We start from the raw sequence: 20171 nt of genomic DNA on the forward strand, positions 1-20171 counted from the left end.
ATCAGGTTTAAAAGTTTGTACTTCCTTCCAATTCTTCAGACATGTGAATTTTCCTTATCTGTATCCACAAGTAATAGGAAAGCAGCAGATTAGAAGCGTGGTACTACTGAATGTGTGTTCTTTGTCTTGCAAATGTTAAACTGTGCATCTGAGTATGAAGGTGGACAACCAGGTGAAGAAAATGAATGTGAAAAGAGAACTTGTTTTGAAACAAGTGCTGCTTACTGAGACTTGCAAACTCACTTACTGTATTCCTAACAGCTGCCAAGGTTTTTCCAGCTCTGCTCTGATAATGTGTGGGGAGTTAGGAAAGCCTGTGCTGAGTGCTTCATGGCAGTTTCTTGTGCAACATCACAGGAAGTCCGGAGGACAAAATTGTCAACCCTTTTTATTAATTTGATTAGTGATCCTTCACGATGGGTAAGAATTGCTTTTTATTTTTTGAATAGCTGTCGTATTTGAAGGATTTTACTGCAATACTCTACGTAGAACTTCTCATGGGTGTGGGTAATCTAACCTATTCCATGCACCTCAAGCAAAATTGTTCTTAACTGGTTAGTTCATTGATGGGTGTAGAGAGTCCCTCACATATTTACAGCAGCATATGAGAAAAGCTCTGTCAGTGGAGTAGCTTTTTTCAGCTACAGAATTGCCTGTGATTAACATTGCTGAGAATCATTAACACAACTGGAAAATTAATTATGGTATACTTGTTCCTCTTCAGGTTCCCTACCGCCATGTTGTTTTTTGAGGGAGGGCGTGGTGGAGTTTGGTTGGTTTGGAGGTTGATGGGTTTTGGGTTTTGTGGGTGTTTTGGATGTTGATGGTGGGGAGTTTCTTTTTAATTAAATTGTTATTGTTTCTTAGGTGATGGGTTTTTGTTTGTGAGTTTTTTAGGGGGGTTGGGTGGGATTTTTTTGGTTGTTGTTGGGGGGGGTAGGTTGGTTTTTTGTTTGTTTGGGGTTTTTTTATTTGCCATCCTGAAGATTTACTCTTAAAACTTAAGTTTGTTACTAAGCAGACAACTTCCAAGAGCAAAGGATCATCTGCAGAAGCATGAGATCATGGATCTTGGAAAGTCATACAAGTTGTAGCCCAGCAGAATTAATCAAATAACAAAAATTGAGATAGAGAATTGTTGAGAAGAGGAGAATAAATAGTAGGAGAAAGGAGGAGCAAATGCACGGCATAGCCAAATAGGAAAGGGAAATAAATATAATGCTTATCAGTCAAATTTCTGCAGGTGAAATGTCTGTTTACTGTACGTGATGTTTTTTTCCTTTCAAGTTATTAAAATTCTGAGCTGAGCTCTCAAATTTACCTGCTTTTATTATCTAAACAGATTCTTTCTCCTTTGGTTGTAGGGAATAAGCCGGTCAGTTTGGTAACCTGTGATTTAACTGGTTTCACCATGCTTTTTCATTTTTCTTAACTTTTTTTTAAACTTGGCACTCTGTATACATCTGGCTGATTCTTTCCAGACAAGAGCCTCTGCTCTTGATTTCCTTAGTAGGTTATGACCCTTTCAATTCCTAGTACCAGGCATTTTATGTTTTATAGGACAGCAAGATTTAAATATATAATTTTGTAATTTTGTCACCTTGGGCCCTTTCCCCTAGGTTCGCCAGGCAGCATTTCAGTCTCTGGGGCCTTTCATATCAACTTTTGCTAATCCATCCAGCAGTGGCCAGTACTTTAAAGAAGAAGATGGTAAAAACCCAGAAGATTGTGATTCTGCACAGGAAAACAGGTAAATTTGCTAAATCTACAAATTACTTTTGCCTCCTTGTTCTTCTTTTCCGTGAACTGTTAGCAAAACTAACTTTCCTGGATAAATTGAATATTTGGTAAATGGATAGATCTGGATCTTCTCATCTTCATAGACCAGAATTAGGATATGTTCTGTGGTGAGATGACTGACTTGATAGACAAGGGAGAGCAGTGTGTACTGTGTGCCTGGATTTTTTTTGGCATGGTCTCCTGTAAGATCATTGTGGAGAAGCTGCTGAAGTTTGGGTTGGATGAGGAGGTAGTGAGGTGGGCTGAGGACTGCCTGGCTGGGTCCACAGGCTCTGGTCAGCAGCGTGTAGTTGGAGGTCACTGACCATGTATCGAGAGGGGTCAGCGTTGGGTCCAGTCGTGTTTAACATCCTCTTTAGTGATCGGAATGGTGGAGCACGGTGTAGCCTCAGCAGATCTGCTGGTGACACAAAACTGGCAGGAGTGGCTGTTCCACCCACAGGGTCGTGCTGCCATCCAGAGGGAGACCTGGAGAGGTACACTGGAGAGGGTGCAGTAAAGGGAGTCTGAGACAGCTGGGACTTGACCCTGGAGAAGAGAGGGCTCACTGGGGGGTCTTACCAATGTTCACCTGAGGGAGTGTGAAAAGAGAATGAAGCTGGACTCTTTTCTGTGATGCTTAGTGACACGACCAGAGTCAATGGCCACAACCCCAAACACAGGAGAACCCCTCTGAACCAAAGCCTACTTTTTTTTACTGTGAGGATGACTAAGCACTGGCAAAGGCTGTCCATGAAGGCTGTGGAGTATCCATTCTCTGACGTACTCAAAACCTGTCTGGACACAAGTCCTGGGCAAGTGGTTCTGGTTGTCCCTACTTGAACAAGGAGGTTGGCCCAGGTGGCTTCTAGAGGTCCCTTCCAACCTTGACCCTTCTGTGATTCTATGACTTCTGTTTTCTTATGGTGTAAATAAATTTACTTTGACAAATAACAAGTTGATAGCATGTGTGTGAATTTTCAAGAGCATAACAAGTCTATTTTGGTTTTTTAATGTCCATTTTCTTTGGCATTCAGCAGTGAGCAAGTCAGGACCACAGAAGAGGGCACAACAGATGAAGAGCACAGCAGGACAGAGGATCTGTCTTCACATTGTGATGATAGTGATGATTCTGCAACAAAACTTGAAAATGTCATAAAAGATCAAAATACAGCGTCAAATAACTCCAAGAGGGAAAGTGATCTCCAGACTGAATCATCCTTCCGTTGCACTTTGCCTTCAGAATCTTGTGGGGAAATGGTGGATGAGAATGAGCAAAGTTCTCATTGCTTTACAACAGCTGTGCAGGAGGCTGGGCTGAATTCACAGGAAACCTCTCTTTCAGAGCAGGAATTATACAACTCTTTCCATTTCTGGAGGACTCCACTTCCTGAAATAGATATTGACTTTGAGCTTCAGCAGACTTCTGATATAAACCTCGATAGAGAAATTCAGGAACTCACTATGCCAGTGTCTCCAAGCATTTCTATGGCAACAAGGAAAGAATTAGAAGAAATGATAGAAAATTTGGAACCCCATATAGACGATCCAGATGTTAAAGGTATGGTAAAGATACTGAAGCATTTTGAGTGTTTGGAGATCTGTATGTGTTGCTTCAGCAGTTTGTGCTTTAACCTCTTAGTTGTTTTAAAAGTCAGAAGTACTGTTTTCTCCTGGTCCTCAAAGAGATTGAGGAAAATTGATTGTCAACTAAAATGGAATTTGCATTTGTGTGAAGATGTTTAAAAGGAGTATAATTCCTTTTGTAAACTGAATGCATGTGCAGTTAGCAGTATAAAGTTCTCACTGCCTGTTTTGACATTATAATCAAATAGAGGGTTCAAAGGCATAAGCTGTTGATAAGCAAGTTTATTTCTAATTAGCATACATGCAAAATAAGGCAGATTAAGAGGGGTTTATTTTTTTAATTATCAGTGTGAATTATGCTTTTCTTTTTACTCATTATCCGTTTGATTTTGGATTAAATAGTCTCAGTTTTTTCTGCAAGGGCTTTTTTACTGCAGTCACATGTTTACAGCTTTAATGCGACGAGTTTGTCAGATCAGGCTGATAATTGATCCAAGCTGAGTTCTTGAAGTGAACACACATTCTCCATTTTAAAAGCTCTTGAAGAATGGAGAAGGGTTTCATAAGTGTGACAAGGTGGTGGAGCAGCACTTCAGAGACACCTCCTCAGCTAGAAGGACTTGGCTCTTCTACACATACTTACTGGAAATAGGTTTTTCTTGGTATTCATATGCTGAATAAATTCTAAGACACATGAGGCTGGAGTGTTACAGTCAGAAAGTGTGGAGGGACTACTAAGGAGGAAGCCATGTGATTTTGAAGAATCTCTAGGGGGGAAAGCATGCCTCTATACCAGAAAAAGTAGAGGAAAAGAAGGGGCAAATTGGGGAAAAATATTTTAGACTAAACTGATACTGCTTTCAACTTTGTTTTATTGCTAGTAAGTTGATATGCTAATAACTTTTCTTAAATCCATTTTGTACTTTTATTTAATCACTTGTGAAGTCAGCAGATAAAACTTTGCTTTAGGAGTGCTTTGGGCACTAAGGAAAGAGGTAAGAAAAAAATTTCACCCTTGCTAATGACTTCAGTCTTCATATGACCCATCTCTGAAGCCAGCTGCAGAAGCTTGCACTGCTGTTCAGGTTTACTTTGTAAAGCTGTTTTGTCTATAGTTCGAGAACATACCTTAATGCATAAATTACAGTGGTTTATGTAAGCATGTAGTTGTACATCCAGAATCATTCTGTGTTATGAGTTTGTTTATCATGTTGTGTTCATGTCTTCTTTCAGAGCAGGTTTTTGGAATTCTTTTTTGTTTGTTTGTTTATTTGTAGGTCTCTTGAGTGGGTGTTAGGAGATTTTCTGTGGAGTTGTTGACCAACATTTGTGCGTTTAAGTAGAAGAGAACTCTTACTAGGTTGTCAACACCATGTGTTCCCCCACTCTGACTTGGTCAAGGGTGTGTTAATGAAGCCCCATAAAACATTCCTCCTAAATCTCCTACTCTTTTTTCCTCTTGCCCGTGCTCTTATTATTCAGTCTAAATGCTCAAAAAGCTGTAATTTAACAGCATGCCTGTTTCAATTTAGTAACACTGCAATTTTAATTTTGCACAAAGTGCAAGTAGTATTAATTTTGCATGCTTGTCTCAAACAGTGTGGCACACATAGAAGTGGTAGATACCCAGATTTTAGTCTGAGTATCTGACTTAATACCTGTGTTTTGAATCTTATGCTTCTTAAATTGCGACAGAAGGTAGGCTTGTTCTGGGGGTAGTCCAGAAGATCAGAGCCATATCTCTTTGCTCATGGCAGTATAATCTAAAACTGTTGTTGCAAACTGATGGTATAAATATTCACTCAAAAGCTTATCCTAATCTGTTTTCATGGAAATTTTATGAAACTACCTAATTTCACAGATAATTTTGTCTCCAGTATACATGGCTTACAAATGTATGCCAAACAGCTCTGGTCCCAAATGGTCCATAGGGTCTTACCCTGCCTGCACTTCCCCTCTCTGCAAAGCTGGCCATTATGGTTTTGAGTCTCATACTGCGAGTAGGCTTTGCTTTGACAGCAATGACTGAGCAAGGGTTTTTTTCCTCTCTTTATTTCTTTTTAAATCCCTGTGATCTTTTTTTTGCACTTATTTTCTTCATTGGCTTGCTGTCACCTAAGTCCTGGACTCCTGCTTCCATGCTGTGCTCCTGTTTTTATTGCTGCATTCCCAGCCAAGGGATGGGAGTGGAAGATGCTGTGTTCTCTGTGGTGGGTAAGTGGAGGCCTGCCATACTGGAGAGCTTCCATGGGTACACATCTTCTGGCTGCTATAGCACATTGGCCAAGGATCCTGAAGGCATGACAAGATGAATTGCTGAAGTGTGGTTTGGGAATGAGACTGCAGTGTATGATGTTTTGCATGTGTCAGTAAGATAAAGTTGTTCAGATGACCTTGTCTCTAGCTGTACCTTGCCTCTCTATGCTTGACTGTGCAAATTCAGCAGCCTTCTTTTGATGTGGGTTTTTGGTTGTTTCTTTTTTCTTTTTTTTTTATGCTTTAGAAATTTATGAGAAGAAAATTAATTCCTGTTGTGTGGAATTGTAATGGCACAGGGTTTTTGGAGGTTCTTAAGATCACACTGAATTTTTATTATTTGACTCTGCAGGATATCTAGTGATGGTAATAAGGTGCTGTTCTTCACTGGTCAATCAGAGGAGGTTGATGATTTCTATTTTGCTAGAAATAGACATCTGAGCCAGATGTGGAGATTGGGTGCTGAAGTTCAGCCAGCAGTTATTCTTTCTGAGTCAGAAAAATATTGTTTTGTTGGGGCTTTCTTAGTGTTTTTTTTTTGTTGTTGTTGTTCCTTCTTCCCATCACCCTCTGCTTTGCACTGGATCTTCATCCCTAGCAGCTACTATACCTTTATACCCCTATCCCCTTCCCTCCACGTGTATTCCCCATCCTATTTCCTGTTTTATTTTCATTTCTCTTCAATTCTGGGTTTGACATTCCTCTGCTTCACATGTCTCACTTCACTCTTCTGTGTTGTGTGAGTTGCTTCTCCCCTCACCTGCTTGCATCATTATAGCAGAAGTATTGAGAAGGAATAACTCAGTTTTTATCTGAGGAGTGCCTGAGTGTGCCATGCCAATGGGAAGAGTCAAAGGAAAGGCATCACCAGGTCATGCAGCCCAGAGTATGGCATGTTCAGTGCATATCCCTATCTTCCAGATGTCTTGGATGCCAAACACTAAGGGGTGCTTTTACATTCACACTGGTCATGGTTGTGTGGTTTTGGTTTGGTGTTTTGTGTTGGGTTTTTTTTTCTTTTGGGGGGGGGTACAGTGGTGGGTAGTATTGGTTTGTTTGGGGTTTTTGAGTGCACCTCAATACAATAGTTTCTGTTTCAAGCCTTAGATCTTTGCTTCAAGGCATGGAGACTGATGAGATCTCCAGCAAAAACAGTTTTTTAACAGTAATCAGTAACCATCGTAGAATATTTTTTTCCTTAATCTTGTTCTCAGAAAAGGATGAACTGCTTCACCTGAATCTCACTCTTTACCTTGGGGCTTTCCTTCCAGAACTAGCTTATTGCCAGAGTGATAGATCTGAGCAATAGCATTCTGCATTCAGCACCCAAGATAGAGACCCTGTCTTCTCACAGGCTGGCTAGCAGAGCTACACGGGCTGTGCAAAGTTAAGCACTGCTATTGTAATCCCTCTTGAAAGGACCTTTCCAGTCCACTGGGCAGACATCTGGAAGGTCTCAGACTGGGAGATGGGAACCTGCACGTTCCTGTGAAGTATGCCAGTTTTTAAAAATCATCATAGGGTCTTTTTTCAGGTCACGTTTTTCCAGTTCCCTGAGGCTGCTGCTGTCTTCACTTCCTTCAGAGATTGCTTTTCTTTCCTCAGATGTTTGATGTTTTTATTTCTTAATTTTTTTTTTTTCCACAGCCACTTTCTTCAACTGGCTTTATTTTATGATCTGTATAGAAAGGGCTAAATCATGTAATGTCAGCTTTCCTTAATATTATTTGGAGAAATAGAGGAAGCCTGACTTGCAGGCTGTTGAGCCTAACTGTGGCCTAAGCCAGTTAGTTATAAGCTGCTTTGTCAAAAGGAGACCTGATAGGGACAAACCAGCCCAAATGTGGGGTCAGTTGATCCCATTCCCTTATAAGAACTTTAAGTTAGGTTACTGGCACTGCCTGCAATAAAAGTCTAAAACATGTTGTTAATGGAACAGGTGAGGAGTAAGTGGAGAACAAACTGTTCTTATGTTTCAGTTACTTCATCTCTGTACCCATTGCAGCCCATAGCTTTTGCCTCTGAATAAGAAGTAAAGGTAAGGAAGGCAGATCATTTAGAAAAAAGAAAGAAAAGAAAAAAAAAGAAACATCAATGTCTTCTAGTGAAACAGAAAACAACAATAAGGTTTATTGAAAGGACAGAAACTCCTGAAAACCAGGAAATTCAGTAAGGCCAGATAAAATGTAATTTAGAGTTTATAGATTGTACTAGTTATTTTAGGATGCAGGTACAATAGCCAAGACTAAATACTTTTTTGTTTAAAAATACATCTCACTTGAAGCAAAAGTTGAAGAAAGAGTTAATTAATGGTCTAAGACCCAGTGAGCATTGACTTAATCTGAGCAATGCAGTTACCTGAGTTCTGTGCTTTATGCAGAGCTGACCTTTACACTCCAGTTTTTACCGATGGTAGTTGTGAAAGCAGGTTAGCCAGAGATTCCCTTCTTGAAGCATTTCTCTGTCATTCACGAAAGGGGAGCCTTAGCCTTTACTTGAATTTGAAATGATTTTCTGGAAACCATTGCCTGTCTCATGTCAGTAGGAAATCTCTTCATGAGAAATGAGGAGCAGCAGTGATGCTTGGCTCTTCTTTTAGTTAGGACCTTAAGATGTTTATGGACTTCAGGACATTTCGCCTTTCAGTGAATGACAGCTCTGAAGTTACAGATAAGCACTGAAAGAAGAAAGAAGGCACTTGCCAGTCAGTGAAATCCTTGGGAGTTTGGCTTCTCCTGTCCTTCATCCCCACATCTTGAGATTGTAGAACTGACAAGAAGCTGAGGAAATGCACATTTTTGTCATATTTCTTCTAGGGCAGGCAGGGGAAATCAGGACAGGTGTTGTCTCCAGCTTGTTAAAGCCCCTAAGCAAGGGTGGTCCAGGTGTGCAGGCTGACAGTGAGGCATGGGTGGGAAATATGTCGTGGAAAAATCCCAATTACTGCTGTAGATACTTTTTTTACTATAAGTAATCTTTGTAGCTCTGTGTGGATTTTTCAGAAAATATACATAGTGTGGAAATAGTATGTGTTTACCTAGTCAGGGTAAGCATCCTTCACTTTTAAGTGAAAGTGAGAGGAATGCACATTTTACATTAACTTGTGCTTCATGAAAAGGGTCTTCAAGAAAAATGTCTCAATGTGCAGTAGAATATAATTATTTTTAATTTTCTTGTTTGATTTCTCTAAATTAAAATAGTTTGGAAATAAGCCAGGAATTTCTTGCCCTAGAATAGCCACCTATTTTGCCTGATTTTGGGGGTGATTTATTTAACATTTAAGTTTTCAGGAAGTTTATTAACCTTGATCTTTTTTATTCTCATGGATCTTTAAGTATGTAAGTTTATTGTCAGTGAAGTAATGCTTGAAGAATAAGGTTGTAGCAGTCTCTTATTAATCTTGGAAATTGTAAAATTCCTTACTTTTATATATTTATGTTTAATTATAATATATATTATATATATATATTTAAACTATATTTTTCACATGATTTATAGTGGAAGCATTAGTATTATATTGGCTATACTTTAAGTTTTTAACAGTTTGTTTTTCCTGTTTCTTGTTGAGGAATACAGTAATACAGCAAGAATATCTTTGGGTTGTTTTTTCAGAAATTGGACAGAGTTAGAGAGTTAGCACTGCGTATTGTAAAAAATTGTCTTTATTCCTGCTCATCAGACTCTACCAACAAACCAGTGAACCCACAGTGTGTTTTTTCCAATTTTTGCTAGATTTTGCTAAGGCTTCTAATCTAAGATTTTGCTGAGTTAACAATTCTAGTTTCTTGTAACAGTTGTGTATGATATCTGTTTCTTCTATCTACAAATGAATCCACCTTTCTTTGTTTAGTACTTGTTAACAACCATTTTCAAAGCGCTGGAGGGAGAAATTAAAAATTCTGTAGTTTAATATGGCAGTGTGGAATTAAAAAGAAGCATATGGGTTGTCGTGTAATTTCACAGTGAACATTTAAGAAACCTTGGAAAAGTCAAAATCTATGAGGAACAGATCTTCCGGATGGCTGGATAAATTTAATAAGCGAGGAGATCATTCCTCCCTGCCTTCTTGGAAAAAAGTGGAGGAGGAGAGAGGCAGTGTAGATCAATCTGCACTGAATTCTGTGTCACTTGCAGCTGAGATTGCCTCTGATACCTGATCTCAGGTCAGGCTATACCCAAGGAGCATTGCTCAACAAAGCTTTTCTAACTGGCAGTAAACAGAGGGATGGAAAGCAGAGCAGCCTCAGAACTGCTGGATCTTTTCCAAAAGAGTAGATAGCAGAGTATGAAGTGCTAATGCCTTCTTTAAATGAATAAGAGAACACCACACAGTGCAACCTTCTTACTTGTTTGGAGAATCCAAGAAGGCTGAAGTATCAGGTCTGGCATCTTTCTATATAGACCTTGCTTTAGAGTTGCTATTAAAATGTAAGAATTTAATGAACATATATAGAGGGAGAAACAACCTCTCAGAACTGAAATCCTTTCTGTATTACAAAACCTGTTCTCAATCTTTACTTGAATTACTTTGTCCCTCTTTCTCTTAGTCTCACTTCCCACAAATGGCCCAATCTGTAAGTTAATATTCGTGGGCTGTTCTGCCCCAAAAAAACTATTTGCACCATTAATATTTACTAAATTGTTAAAGAGCCAGTCCTGCCATAACAGCAGTCTCTTTATTTGTCTTGAGTTATGGGGTTTGTTTGTTTATTTCAGCTTTAGGGACAAATTTCACAGGACTGTGGTTTGGCTGGGTACCCTAGAAAAAGAGTGGAGTCTTCATCTAGCACTTAATTGGTCCCTAGTCTGGGATTTACCAATATGATCTTAAGTTGGTGTACCTCTCCTGTAATTCTTCCACCATCTTTCAGTTAGTCTCTGTCTAAAAGTTGAATCTGTGGACTTGCTAAAAGTTTTATTGCAGTTTAGTCTCTCATGTATTTCTCTTTCATGTACTGCAGCACAAGTGGAGGTGTTGTCTGCTGCACTCAGAGCATCCAGTTTGCATCCTCAAGAAGAAACAATGGCCAGTGTTGGCAAGGGAACAGATTCACAGACTGAACTAACCATCAATGACCAACAGAGTTTTAAACCTATATTGGATGATATTGTGCCTTTAATTGGTGACACTGTTGAGGTAAGAGGAGAGTTTTGTACTTCATTTTTTCCCATTAGGATTTCCAGGGCTCCAGTAACAGAGCTGTAATTTGCATTCATGTGATGATTGCAGCCAAATGCTTTCTACTTTTGGCTGGTGTGACATTCCCTTTTGTTGGATGGTATTGAAGTGCTAGCTGCTAAAATAAAATTACTTGTGTTGGGTGCCTTTGTTTTTGCCAGTTCTGTGCTTGTCCATGTAAATTCTTTGAACTGCTTCTGTTAAAATCTCTGTTGCAAAATTTCTGTTAAAATATCTGTGGCTGTTGCATTTGGAGATGTTTCCACATTTTATTAATGTGAAAGTGCCTTGCTTAAAATAGATCCCTACTGATAATGAGTGCATCTTTTTCTCCAGTGCCCTTCCCTGAACCTGGAGAATGAGATACTTTGTTCTCATTCTCTTTGCTCTCTGTGAATTGATTTATTATGATTTGCTGGTCTGCATCAGAGAAGTTGAGGACCTGCAACTTAGATGTTGTGCGGACTGCTGAAAGATTCTAGCAGTCAGTAACATCTTGAAGGTTTTTGCATTTACTTCTTCAGCCCCTCTCCCCGTTCCCTGCCTGACTGTAGTTCTGGCATTTGATACTCTTTTCTGTTCTTTGCTGTGTCAGGCCAAATCCACTACATTCACTGCATATAATGCCACAAGCTCAGGTGGTATTAAATGCTGTTGTGTTGCAGAAAGCAGTGGTTCCAAAATAGGCTCCATAAAACCAGAGCAAGTGATTTGTTGAATCATACTACTGAAATTGTGTTTTCCAGATGAAATTTTGACAAGCATCTTTGAAATGTCTAGGAGTTAATATCAGTCTAGTGCAAATATTTTCATCCTTCTTGAATTAGAGCAGTGTTTCTTGATGATGTTTACTTAACTTTTTCTCTAAACTGTTGGATTACCATCTAGACCAAAAACATACAAGGACTTCAGGAATGTGACATTTACTTGGATACTGCTGATGATACACAATCATAATTTAACTCTACAAATGTGGTTTGTTTCAAAAACACCAGCCTGCATCCAATTCCTTTATGTCAGGCCCAAAATGCCTTTTTTTTTTTATTATAGGATCTCTTTTTTCTAATGCTTACCTGAAATTACAGTGTACATTTATCCTCTGTTCTTAAGAATTTTGGGGGGTGGTGAGGGTGGTGTTTGTGCAGAGGGACATGTCCTGTGTTTTATGTTTTTGTATGCAGAGTGTAGTGCTGGCAGAAAATTTAAGAACCAGTCACATTGCTGGTATATGTTGATTTTGCATGTTTCAGTTTTATGCTTTAAGAGGATGCTCTTAATCTGTCAGTTTCTTGTTTGCTACTGGCACTGAATCACGTCCTTATTTTACAAGTGAGCAGATATTATAGAGGTGACCTAGAATTCTGGGAATCAAGCTGTGATATGTTGAGCAAGTAGACTGTTGCCCCTAGCAATGAAGAGACCTCTGATTTTCACAGGTGGTTGTTGGGGTTTTTTAGTTTAGTTGGGGTTTTGTTGTGCTGGTGATTATTTTCTTCTTGTCTTTTCTTGAGTTTTTGTAAGGCTCAGCATAGCAGTGTGTCAGTAGGGTACTGGATACTTGAGAGAAGTGAAGCTGTCCAGCATTTCATATATGAATGCAGCCTGCACAGTTCTGCACATAGGCCAGTAAGCCAAACCACAGTGTGCTTGTCCTTTGGCAGCTGTACTGGTTCATGAAGGAGTTAATGCTGCATGTTAAGTCGAGATTCTCTGTCTCTATTCCAATGAAAATAAATGATGTAAGAGAGTGGACCAGTAAGATTTTTGGGACATGATGAAGCTTGTTTGTTGAGGGCAGCTGTTTATTTTTTCTCAGGAGGCACTGTTTTTATTTTCTTTAGGTTTTATGTTCTTTATAAGGTTTGATAAGGGGATGTGTATTGGAATCTGTTTTTATTTGGAGGTAGAGGGAGAAAGGAAACTGGGCTAAAACCTTCTCACTCTTGTCTGGCACAAGTACCTCTTTCTAATAAGAGTAGGATGGATGCCAGGAGGAGATGAACCCCTGACACTGGCCTCTTCTTTGTTTGGGCCTGCTGCTCCACCAGGAAGCACCAGCACTGCCTGTCCTGGTGTGCAACCCTTGACACAGAGCAGAGATTTTGGAGCACGACCCCCGAGCTCTTGTTATGCAGCCAAGGGAAGCTTAGCCTTGGAGATCTGTAAGGCCATGGCAAAGATTTTGTATTTGGTACACAAGAAGCTTTCAGGCTAAACTCTGCTGAATTTTCATGTCCTGGCTCTCTGCAATGCTCAGTTTGGTGTGTGCATGGAAAAAGATGGAACTTCATTTGCAGGGGAGGAGATACTGCATAACCTAAATACTGACTGATGGTTGTCGTTCTTCTCTACTGAAGCTTTTCCTGGAATGAATATTTGACTTTGAAAGTGGCTGAATAAAAACATTCCCATCTGTGACACCCTCCATTATATTCAGTTGTTTGACTGGTTCAGTCCATAAAGTATGATTTTTTTTAAGCTTAAGCTTTTGGAACTGAGCAGAGAATGTGAGATGGAGTCCTTTCACTTTTATTGTAACAGGATGGATGACTAACCTCTGGTCCCATGCAAACTGGCACCTCATGGAAAGCACTGTGGCTAGGGTGTACTGGCTGCCTAATAATTCCATGATTTGCAAGACATCAAAGCTGGTTACTGGCAATGCTGAAAATAATCTCTTTTTCAGGGGGAAAAACTCCCAGATAAACAAAAGGCTAAAAAAGAGTGAAGGAGGAATTGACTGTCAAACTAAAAATCCTACTGAAATAGTTTTCAGAGCCTCCAGAAGTTTTACAGCTGGAGCTGTTTGCTGCTGGACACATTTAGTTATGGAGTTGCTTGCAAATCTGTTCTTTCCTTGGGTCTTTAACACCTTCTTGCTGCTGCTTCCTAAGCCTGACAGGTGACATGGACTGCTGTGCCAGAGATATGCAATTGCCTCAGAGCTCTCCCTGTTCTTTATCACCTGTAATTATACCTCAGCAGCTAAAATTGCAGCCCAGTGCTTAGATGAAAGCAGCTTGTGGAGAAGGAAAAAGCAACTGTCTGAAGTCAAACCAAGGAAGACAGATTGTATCCTGGAGGCTTTTTTTGGAAGAAGTTGGTAGTCTGCTGGAAAATTCTCATTGTCAAAATGATCTGAGCAGCTGGTGGAAGTAGGCATGTTCTTGTTGCTTGTGTTGACCCTAGGAGCTCACCCTGCAGCATTTGTGAATAGATAGATACCTTGGCTCAAATCTAGCAAAAATGCCTTTGTCCTGTTCCAGCACACAGCAACCTGATCTACTTTTCAGATTTTCATTGCATTCTGCTTGAAATTCGTGGTTTGTTACACTAAGCCATTGTATTTGGGAAACTGCACTTGTAAGGAAAGTGTCGGTGCTGCATCCCCCCAGCAGCACAGTTCATTGCAGCCCATCACACCTCAGCCACTACTCAAGGCCCAGATGTGTAGCCAAGGTGCTAAAGTGATTGCTGAAAATTATTTTAATAGGACTGCTGAGAGAAGCTACGACTCTTGTCAACAGCTGTGGCCAAGTAGGACTCAGTTTTATAAGGTGAGGCTTATCCAGAGAAGGTTATAGAATAATCACCTTCAGAAAGGGTGCAACAGCATGAGTCTCATCAGGTTCTACTCTTCAGTGTGAGGGTGGCTTTGTTTTCACCATTTTCTAGCACAAATCCAAAGCAAGAAATCCATCAAAATCAGCTACAGGTGTTTTCTTACTTTCTATTCAGGGAAGAAGCAATCGGACCCATATGTTGTATTTTCCTTAATGCAGTCTCAAAAGTACTCCTCTCCTGTGATTTTCATTCCATAAGAACCAAAATGGAGCCGAGTAAGAGGAGCTTCTGTTTGAAATTGAAAGCAGATTTATCTTGCAGACCTTTTGATTTTGGGCTGCCAGCAAAATTGTATTTGATATTAAAACATATATTCCTTTAATCTAAAAAATAGACTCTGAGGCGAGGACAGCACTTCTTGATGTTGGTATTTCTTTTCTGTTTAATTATAGAGTGTGTTTTATGTGACCTTTTATTTTCTTTTTTTCACAGAGTATGGATTCTACACTTCACTATATTCATAATGATTCAGATTTGAGTACCAACAGTAGCTTCAGCCCTGAAGAAGAAAGAAAGTCCAAAGTACAGGTAAATGACAGTGACTTCTGGTTTTCTTATATGTAGCAAATAAGTGAAATTTTTTTAATATATATGGGTATTTCCTTTATCCCCTTTTTCATTCAATCATTTCTGACATGATCTAGTTTCTATTACATACCTCTTAATTAAGTAGTTTTAAATAGTTCTTGTTTCCAGAGTTAGTGGCTTCATTTAGCAGTTGCTTCTGTTACATTTATGTGTGAGAGATGACAATATTATTTTGACATGAGATAGCAGTTGTCACAGATCTTCAGGCTCTGTTTCATTTGGTTTAGTTTTCGATGGGAACCATGTTGTAATGGGACTTAGGTTATTGAAGAAACAGGATGGGTTTTTTATTACATGTTTTGAGAGGAACCACCCCCACCCCTTGATAGCTTTTTTCAGAACAGTTTTGGAAGTGTTTCATTAAGCTGGAACTGCCTCTGGTATTTTTTCCAAAAGGAATCAAATGTTTGTTGTTCTATAGTCTGGTATTACATTGCCACTATGCATCAGTGTGACTCCTTGAGTGGGAACCTCAGTCCCTCACTTGTTCTTGTCAGTGGAGCTATTCAGCAGCTGTGTTAGGCAAATGCTCTTGTGCACCCCTTAATAGAGTCAGTCCCTGACACAGCTGAAGCAAATGCAGTAGTAAAGAGATTTTCATGGAATTTTGGTTCAGATGCTTTGATTCCTCAGCTGACAGAAGGATAGTTCTTCACCAGAGATCTCTTTGTCTGTGGAGAAGCCTCTTTCTCCCTGTTGACCGTACAGGGAGTTTGGAAGCAGTATTGAACACCTTTCCCTGCCTCCCCAAGGCATTTTATTTAGTTTTCCTCTCTTCACCTTTTCAAGATTTTGAGAGAATTAGGAAAGGTTTTTTTGAGCAAGTCACATCATTTTCTGTTTTACCTGTCTTTATGAATGACACAGAATGGCCAATTTGCACAACATGTGAGCCTGAATGTTTGCAAAGGGTAGAATGCAGTGTTTCCTAGACTCCCTAAGGAGACTTGTCCACTTGCTCCTCTCTTGAGCTGCTCTGTATATTTTCAAATAGCCCCCAGTCACATTATGGTTTCTTTGGAACCTTTTGGTGGAATTTAGCAGATACAAAACTGTTGTGCTCTTATTAAGACACTGTAATTAAATAATATTCTGTAGTGGTGGGACAAAAAGTGGGAAAAAGAGTGCCCTGGAATGATAGTGAGCCTTATGAGGAGGAAGTGGAAATAGTGTGGATGCTGTGCCTTTCTCTTGCTGCAGGATGTTGTACCTCAAGCCCTGCTGGATCAGTATTTATCCATGACTGATCCGTCCCGCGCACAAACAGTGGACACCGAGATTGCCAAGCACTGCGCCTACAGCCTACCTGGCGTGGCACTGACCCTGGGCAGGCAGAACTGGCACTGCTTGAAGGACACCTATGAGACTCTGGCATCTGACATGCAGGTGAGCTCATGCAGTGAACAGTCTGAAATTCTGAGATGTGACAAAGACTAATTGGAACCTCTGTAGTGGTTTCTCTTGTTCACTGGATGTTGGGCTGCTGTGCTTTTTACACAGAGCTTCCCATCGCTGGTATTATCCTATAAGGAATAATGGTGCAGTGGTTGTTTCAGAGGAAGCAGGGGGTGAGTGGTGCTCAGGTAGTAAAGAAATGGGCAGCTTAGAGTGGGAGATAGATCTCCAATAGGAAAATGAGGACAGGTTTCTGATTTCCTGTGCATGCTTGAGATCTTATGGCAGTGTCTGGGAGCCTCCTAGGTTTGAGAATTTGGGCTGTGCTGCTGTGTGAGCAGACATGCCCCTGCAGGCATGTCTGGAGCTCAGTGAGTCAGCCTCACACCAGGCCTTGGTGCCACATCCAGTTAGTCATACAGGAATAACATCGCTATCACCATGCAGCAGCACTGCTGCTTTAAAAACAAATCCTGGAAATAGCATTTTCCTTGTTGTCAGGTGGTAAGGAGGTGGCTTTCTGCATTTTGTGGTTTACAGTTGTTTCCCAGACCTCCTTTGTTTCCTTTTTTGGAGATGCTCTTTTTATTTTTTTAAATATTCTCAGACTGCTTCACCTCTCTTGAACTTGCTGTTTGCTCTGTCAGACCAGCAGTTCTCAGTGATACATAGTGAGTAATTTTATACATGGCTATTGCTCATGTTTTCCAGGCTCCTTTGCAGCCATTAAAAACAACCAGCTAATACATTTAAAACACAAGTAAAAACAAATTGCCCTGTGTTCAGAAGTGTCCAGAATTTATCACCAGTCTAATCTGAATTAAGATTGGATCACCAAAATAGGGCAAAAGAACAGTGCCCATGCTAATTGGAAAGTGTTGGCTAAAGAATAGGTGCTATTTTATTTTTAAAAGACTTACTTGAAATAATTACTCAAATTAAACAATGTGCCCTCAATTTAGGATATCTGAAAGCTCCATTGGTCCTTGGGCTGCTGGGCACCAAGCATGGAAGAAACTTTACCTATTATGGAAGCTAAAATATCCCAGCTGAAATATTGTGGGGTATATGTCTTACTTACTTAATTTTAAAAGCAGAATGAGACAATAGTAGCATGAAACTAATTTATGCTGAAGAATTTAAAGAAAAAGTAATTGTGCAAGTGCACTGATGTCAGGAATACTATTTTGCTTCCTGGCACCTAGAAAATTAAAATATTTTGATGACTTAAATTTGAATAGTTCTTTGATATTGAGGAGGAAGAAATGATACCTTGTCATTTGTCTTCTCTTCCATTTTCTTTTTTTTTTTTTCGTTTTAAATTTCCAGTGTAGTTTTCAGTTGTTGCATGAGACACTGTAAAGATATTTGTAAGTATTGTAAGTAGTGGAATTTGCTGGGAGTCCAGCTTGGCTACTGACCCTGAGGTTTGCCTGGATCACTTTGGATCAATAACATTGATTTGTTTGTGTTGCAGTGGAAGGTTCGGCGGACACTGGCATTTTCTATACATGAACTTGCTGTCATCCTCGGAGACCAGCTTACAGCTGGAGATTTAGTTCCTGTCTTCAATGGCTTTTTGAAGGACCTAGATGAAGTGAGGATAGGTGTGCTTAAGCACTTGCATGACTTCCTGAAGGTATGTCTGTGTTCCTACCCCTATAACTCTGGGGGAATCTCTGCAGATATCTGTTGAATACTGGAATATATGTTGCAAGAGATCTGTGTTGCTGCTATGTTATTTTCTCGGAAGAGCTTTGTTCATGTTTATTCAGTATATGATTTTTGGTTTCGGGCTCTAATCTGCCTACACAATTTACTTGTCAAATTTCTGTAGAGGTTTCTTTGTAACTGCCTCATTTCTGGAGCTGAGAGACACAAATTCTAAAACTATCTTTACTATTTACACCTCCTTTCTTAGAGTAAAAGAAGAGACTTGTCACATTTTCCTTTCAGTAGTGCCCCATGTGATTTTACAGTCTTAAGCATTACAGAGTTTAGCCCAGGAAAGCAACACTGTTGCAGAAGATTTAAGGTTTTTTAAATAAAAAGAGTGTTTCATTAGTTGTATTTAAAACTCTTGTTCTGTCTGCTGATTGTAGCCAGTAGCTCTTTATGTAAGTTTGTATTTACTGTTTCAGCTTCTTCATGTTGACAAAAGACGAGAGTATCTTTATCAGCTTCAGGAATTCCTGGTGACTGATAACAGCAGGAACTGGCGTTTCCGTGCTGAGCTGGCTGAGTATGTGGTTTTCAGAATGATTGTTTTAATTGTTGTGAATATTTAAAAATGTGAAAATCATATAATAGATGTTTTGCAGTGTTATTCCTAATTTCATTTTTGATTAGTAGATGATCCTTCTCCTCCTCCACATGTTCCCCTTGCTTAAAAATTCTCGGTATGTGTATTGTCATTATTGTGAATAAGTGGCAGTTTGATATTTGCAAGTGACCCACAGTCCAGATGATGGCAACTGAAAAATAGATTTTGCTCCCCAGTACCTTCATTATGGCCACATTGCATATTTGATAAGTGTTGTCATATAAATGATGGTACTCAGTTAAGCTGCCTTTTTTTCTTACTGTGATACATTCTCTTTGGTTGTTCTTCCATCTTGTAGGCAGCTGATTTTGCTCCTAGACCTGTACAGTGCCAGGGACATCTATGACTACCTGCGGCCTATTGCTTTCAGCCTCTGTGCAGACAAAGTGTCCTCTGTCCGCTGGATTTCCTACAAGCTGGTAAAGCAGTCTAAATAAATTTAGGGTGTCAGACTTCTGAGTGTTGGTGGTCAGCAGGTAATTTTTTTATTTACTTTTGTTTTCTTCTCATTTCTTCAAGGTTAGTGAAATGGTAAAAAAGCTGTACATGGCTCCAACACCAACCTTCGTAGTAGACCTCATGAATGAACTTGTTGAAAAGTTCTGTAGATGCCACAAATGGTCTGGTCGGCAGACTTTTGTCTTTATTTGCCAGGTGAAATGTCTTTTCATTGCTCTTCTGGGGGTTTTGGGGAAGTTGCTTTGTTTGTTTGGTGTTGGTTTATTTTGAGTGGAGGTGGGTGGTCACAATTAAGGGGACTGGAAGTCTCCAGCTGTCCATTGGCACTATATTGGTGAATATTTGAGAACATTTGTTTCCAAGGGAATGGTTTCATGGCTGTTTTTTTCTCTGTTTCTCCATAGATGAGCTTGACTGCATCTTTAGCTCAGCATATTAGCACCAGGTCATCAAATCTGATAGTGAATATAGAACACAAGTGTAGCAAAATAATCTCTGAGTTGAGAAGCTGCTTTGTTGCTCAGCATGAAGTGAGATTTGGATAATAAATCTTTAGAAATCAATCAGTAGGTGCTGCCTATACCTCTTCAACCAGCTAGTGCAGCTTGGTCAAAAACCAAAGCATTCTCAGCAAAACAAACAGGAGTTGAAACTGGCTTGGATCCCAAAGAAATGGTCAAATTTGGAGGTTGTAGCAGAAATGCAGACTGAGAGCCACTGTGGCTGCTGCCCAAGTGGACAGTTCTTTGAAGTGTTTGGAGAAATGTGAGCTTTGAGCTTATTTAGAGAAATGTTTTGGTATAAGAGGCATTTATTGATATTAACCATTTTTGTCTGAATATAGTATCTAGTTTAAACAAATACTAAATTGACTGTGAGAAGGATTGTAAAGGTCTTCTCCTTTTCTCTCCTGTTTTCAAGTGGTACAGTGATTAAAAAAAAAATAAAAGGGATAAAAGGGAGTTCCAGGTTTCTGATTAT

The 20171-nt window shown here is 39.7% G+C and overlaps 1 protein-coding gene across 5 annotated transcripts in view; it reads left to right on the forward strand.

The window, feature by feature from the left end:
• PPP4R1 (protein phosphatase 4 regulatory subunit 1) overlaps positions 1–20171 on the forward strand; it is a 62809-nt gene that overhangs the window by 39783 nt on the left and 2855 nt on the right. For 4 of the 5 annotated variants that reach the window (XM_030238650.2, XM_030238662.2, XM_030238642.2 and 1 more), the window contains 10 exons: positions 262–420; positions 1620–1750; positions 2817–3340; positions 10584–10759; positions 14858–14953; positions 16214–16399; positions 17886–18047; positions 18550–18650; positions 19030–19150; positions 19251–19385. In XM_030238650.2, coding sequence (XP_030094510.1) covers positions 262–420; positions 1620–1750; positions 2817–3340; positions 10584–10759; positions 14858–14953; positions 16214–16399; positions 17886–18047; positions 18550–18650; positions 19030–19150; positions 19251–19385 — 1791 coding nt within the window. The remainder of the gene's footprint in view (positions 1–261; positions 421–1619; positions 1751–2816; positions 3341–10583; positions 10760–14857; positions 14954–16213; positions 16400–17885; positions 18048–18549; positions 18651–19029; positions 19151–19250; positions 19386–20171) is intronic. The other variant, XM_050971534.1, reaches the window with a different exon arrangement.

This window comes from Serinus canaria, chromosome 2, assembly GCF_022539315.1.
Source record: "Serinus canaria isolate serCan28SL12 chromosome 2, serCan2020, whole genome shotgun sequence".
NCBI classification, from domain to species: Eukaryota; Metazoa; Chordata; class Aves; order Passeriformes; family Fringillidae; genus Serinus; species Serinus canaria.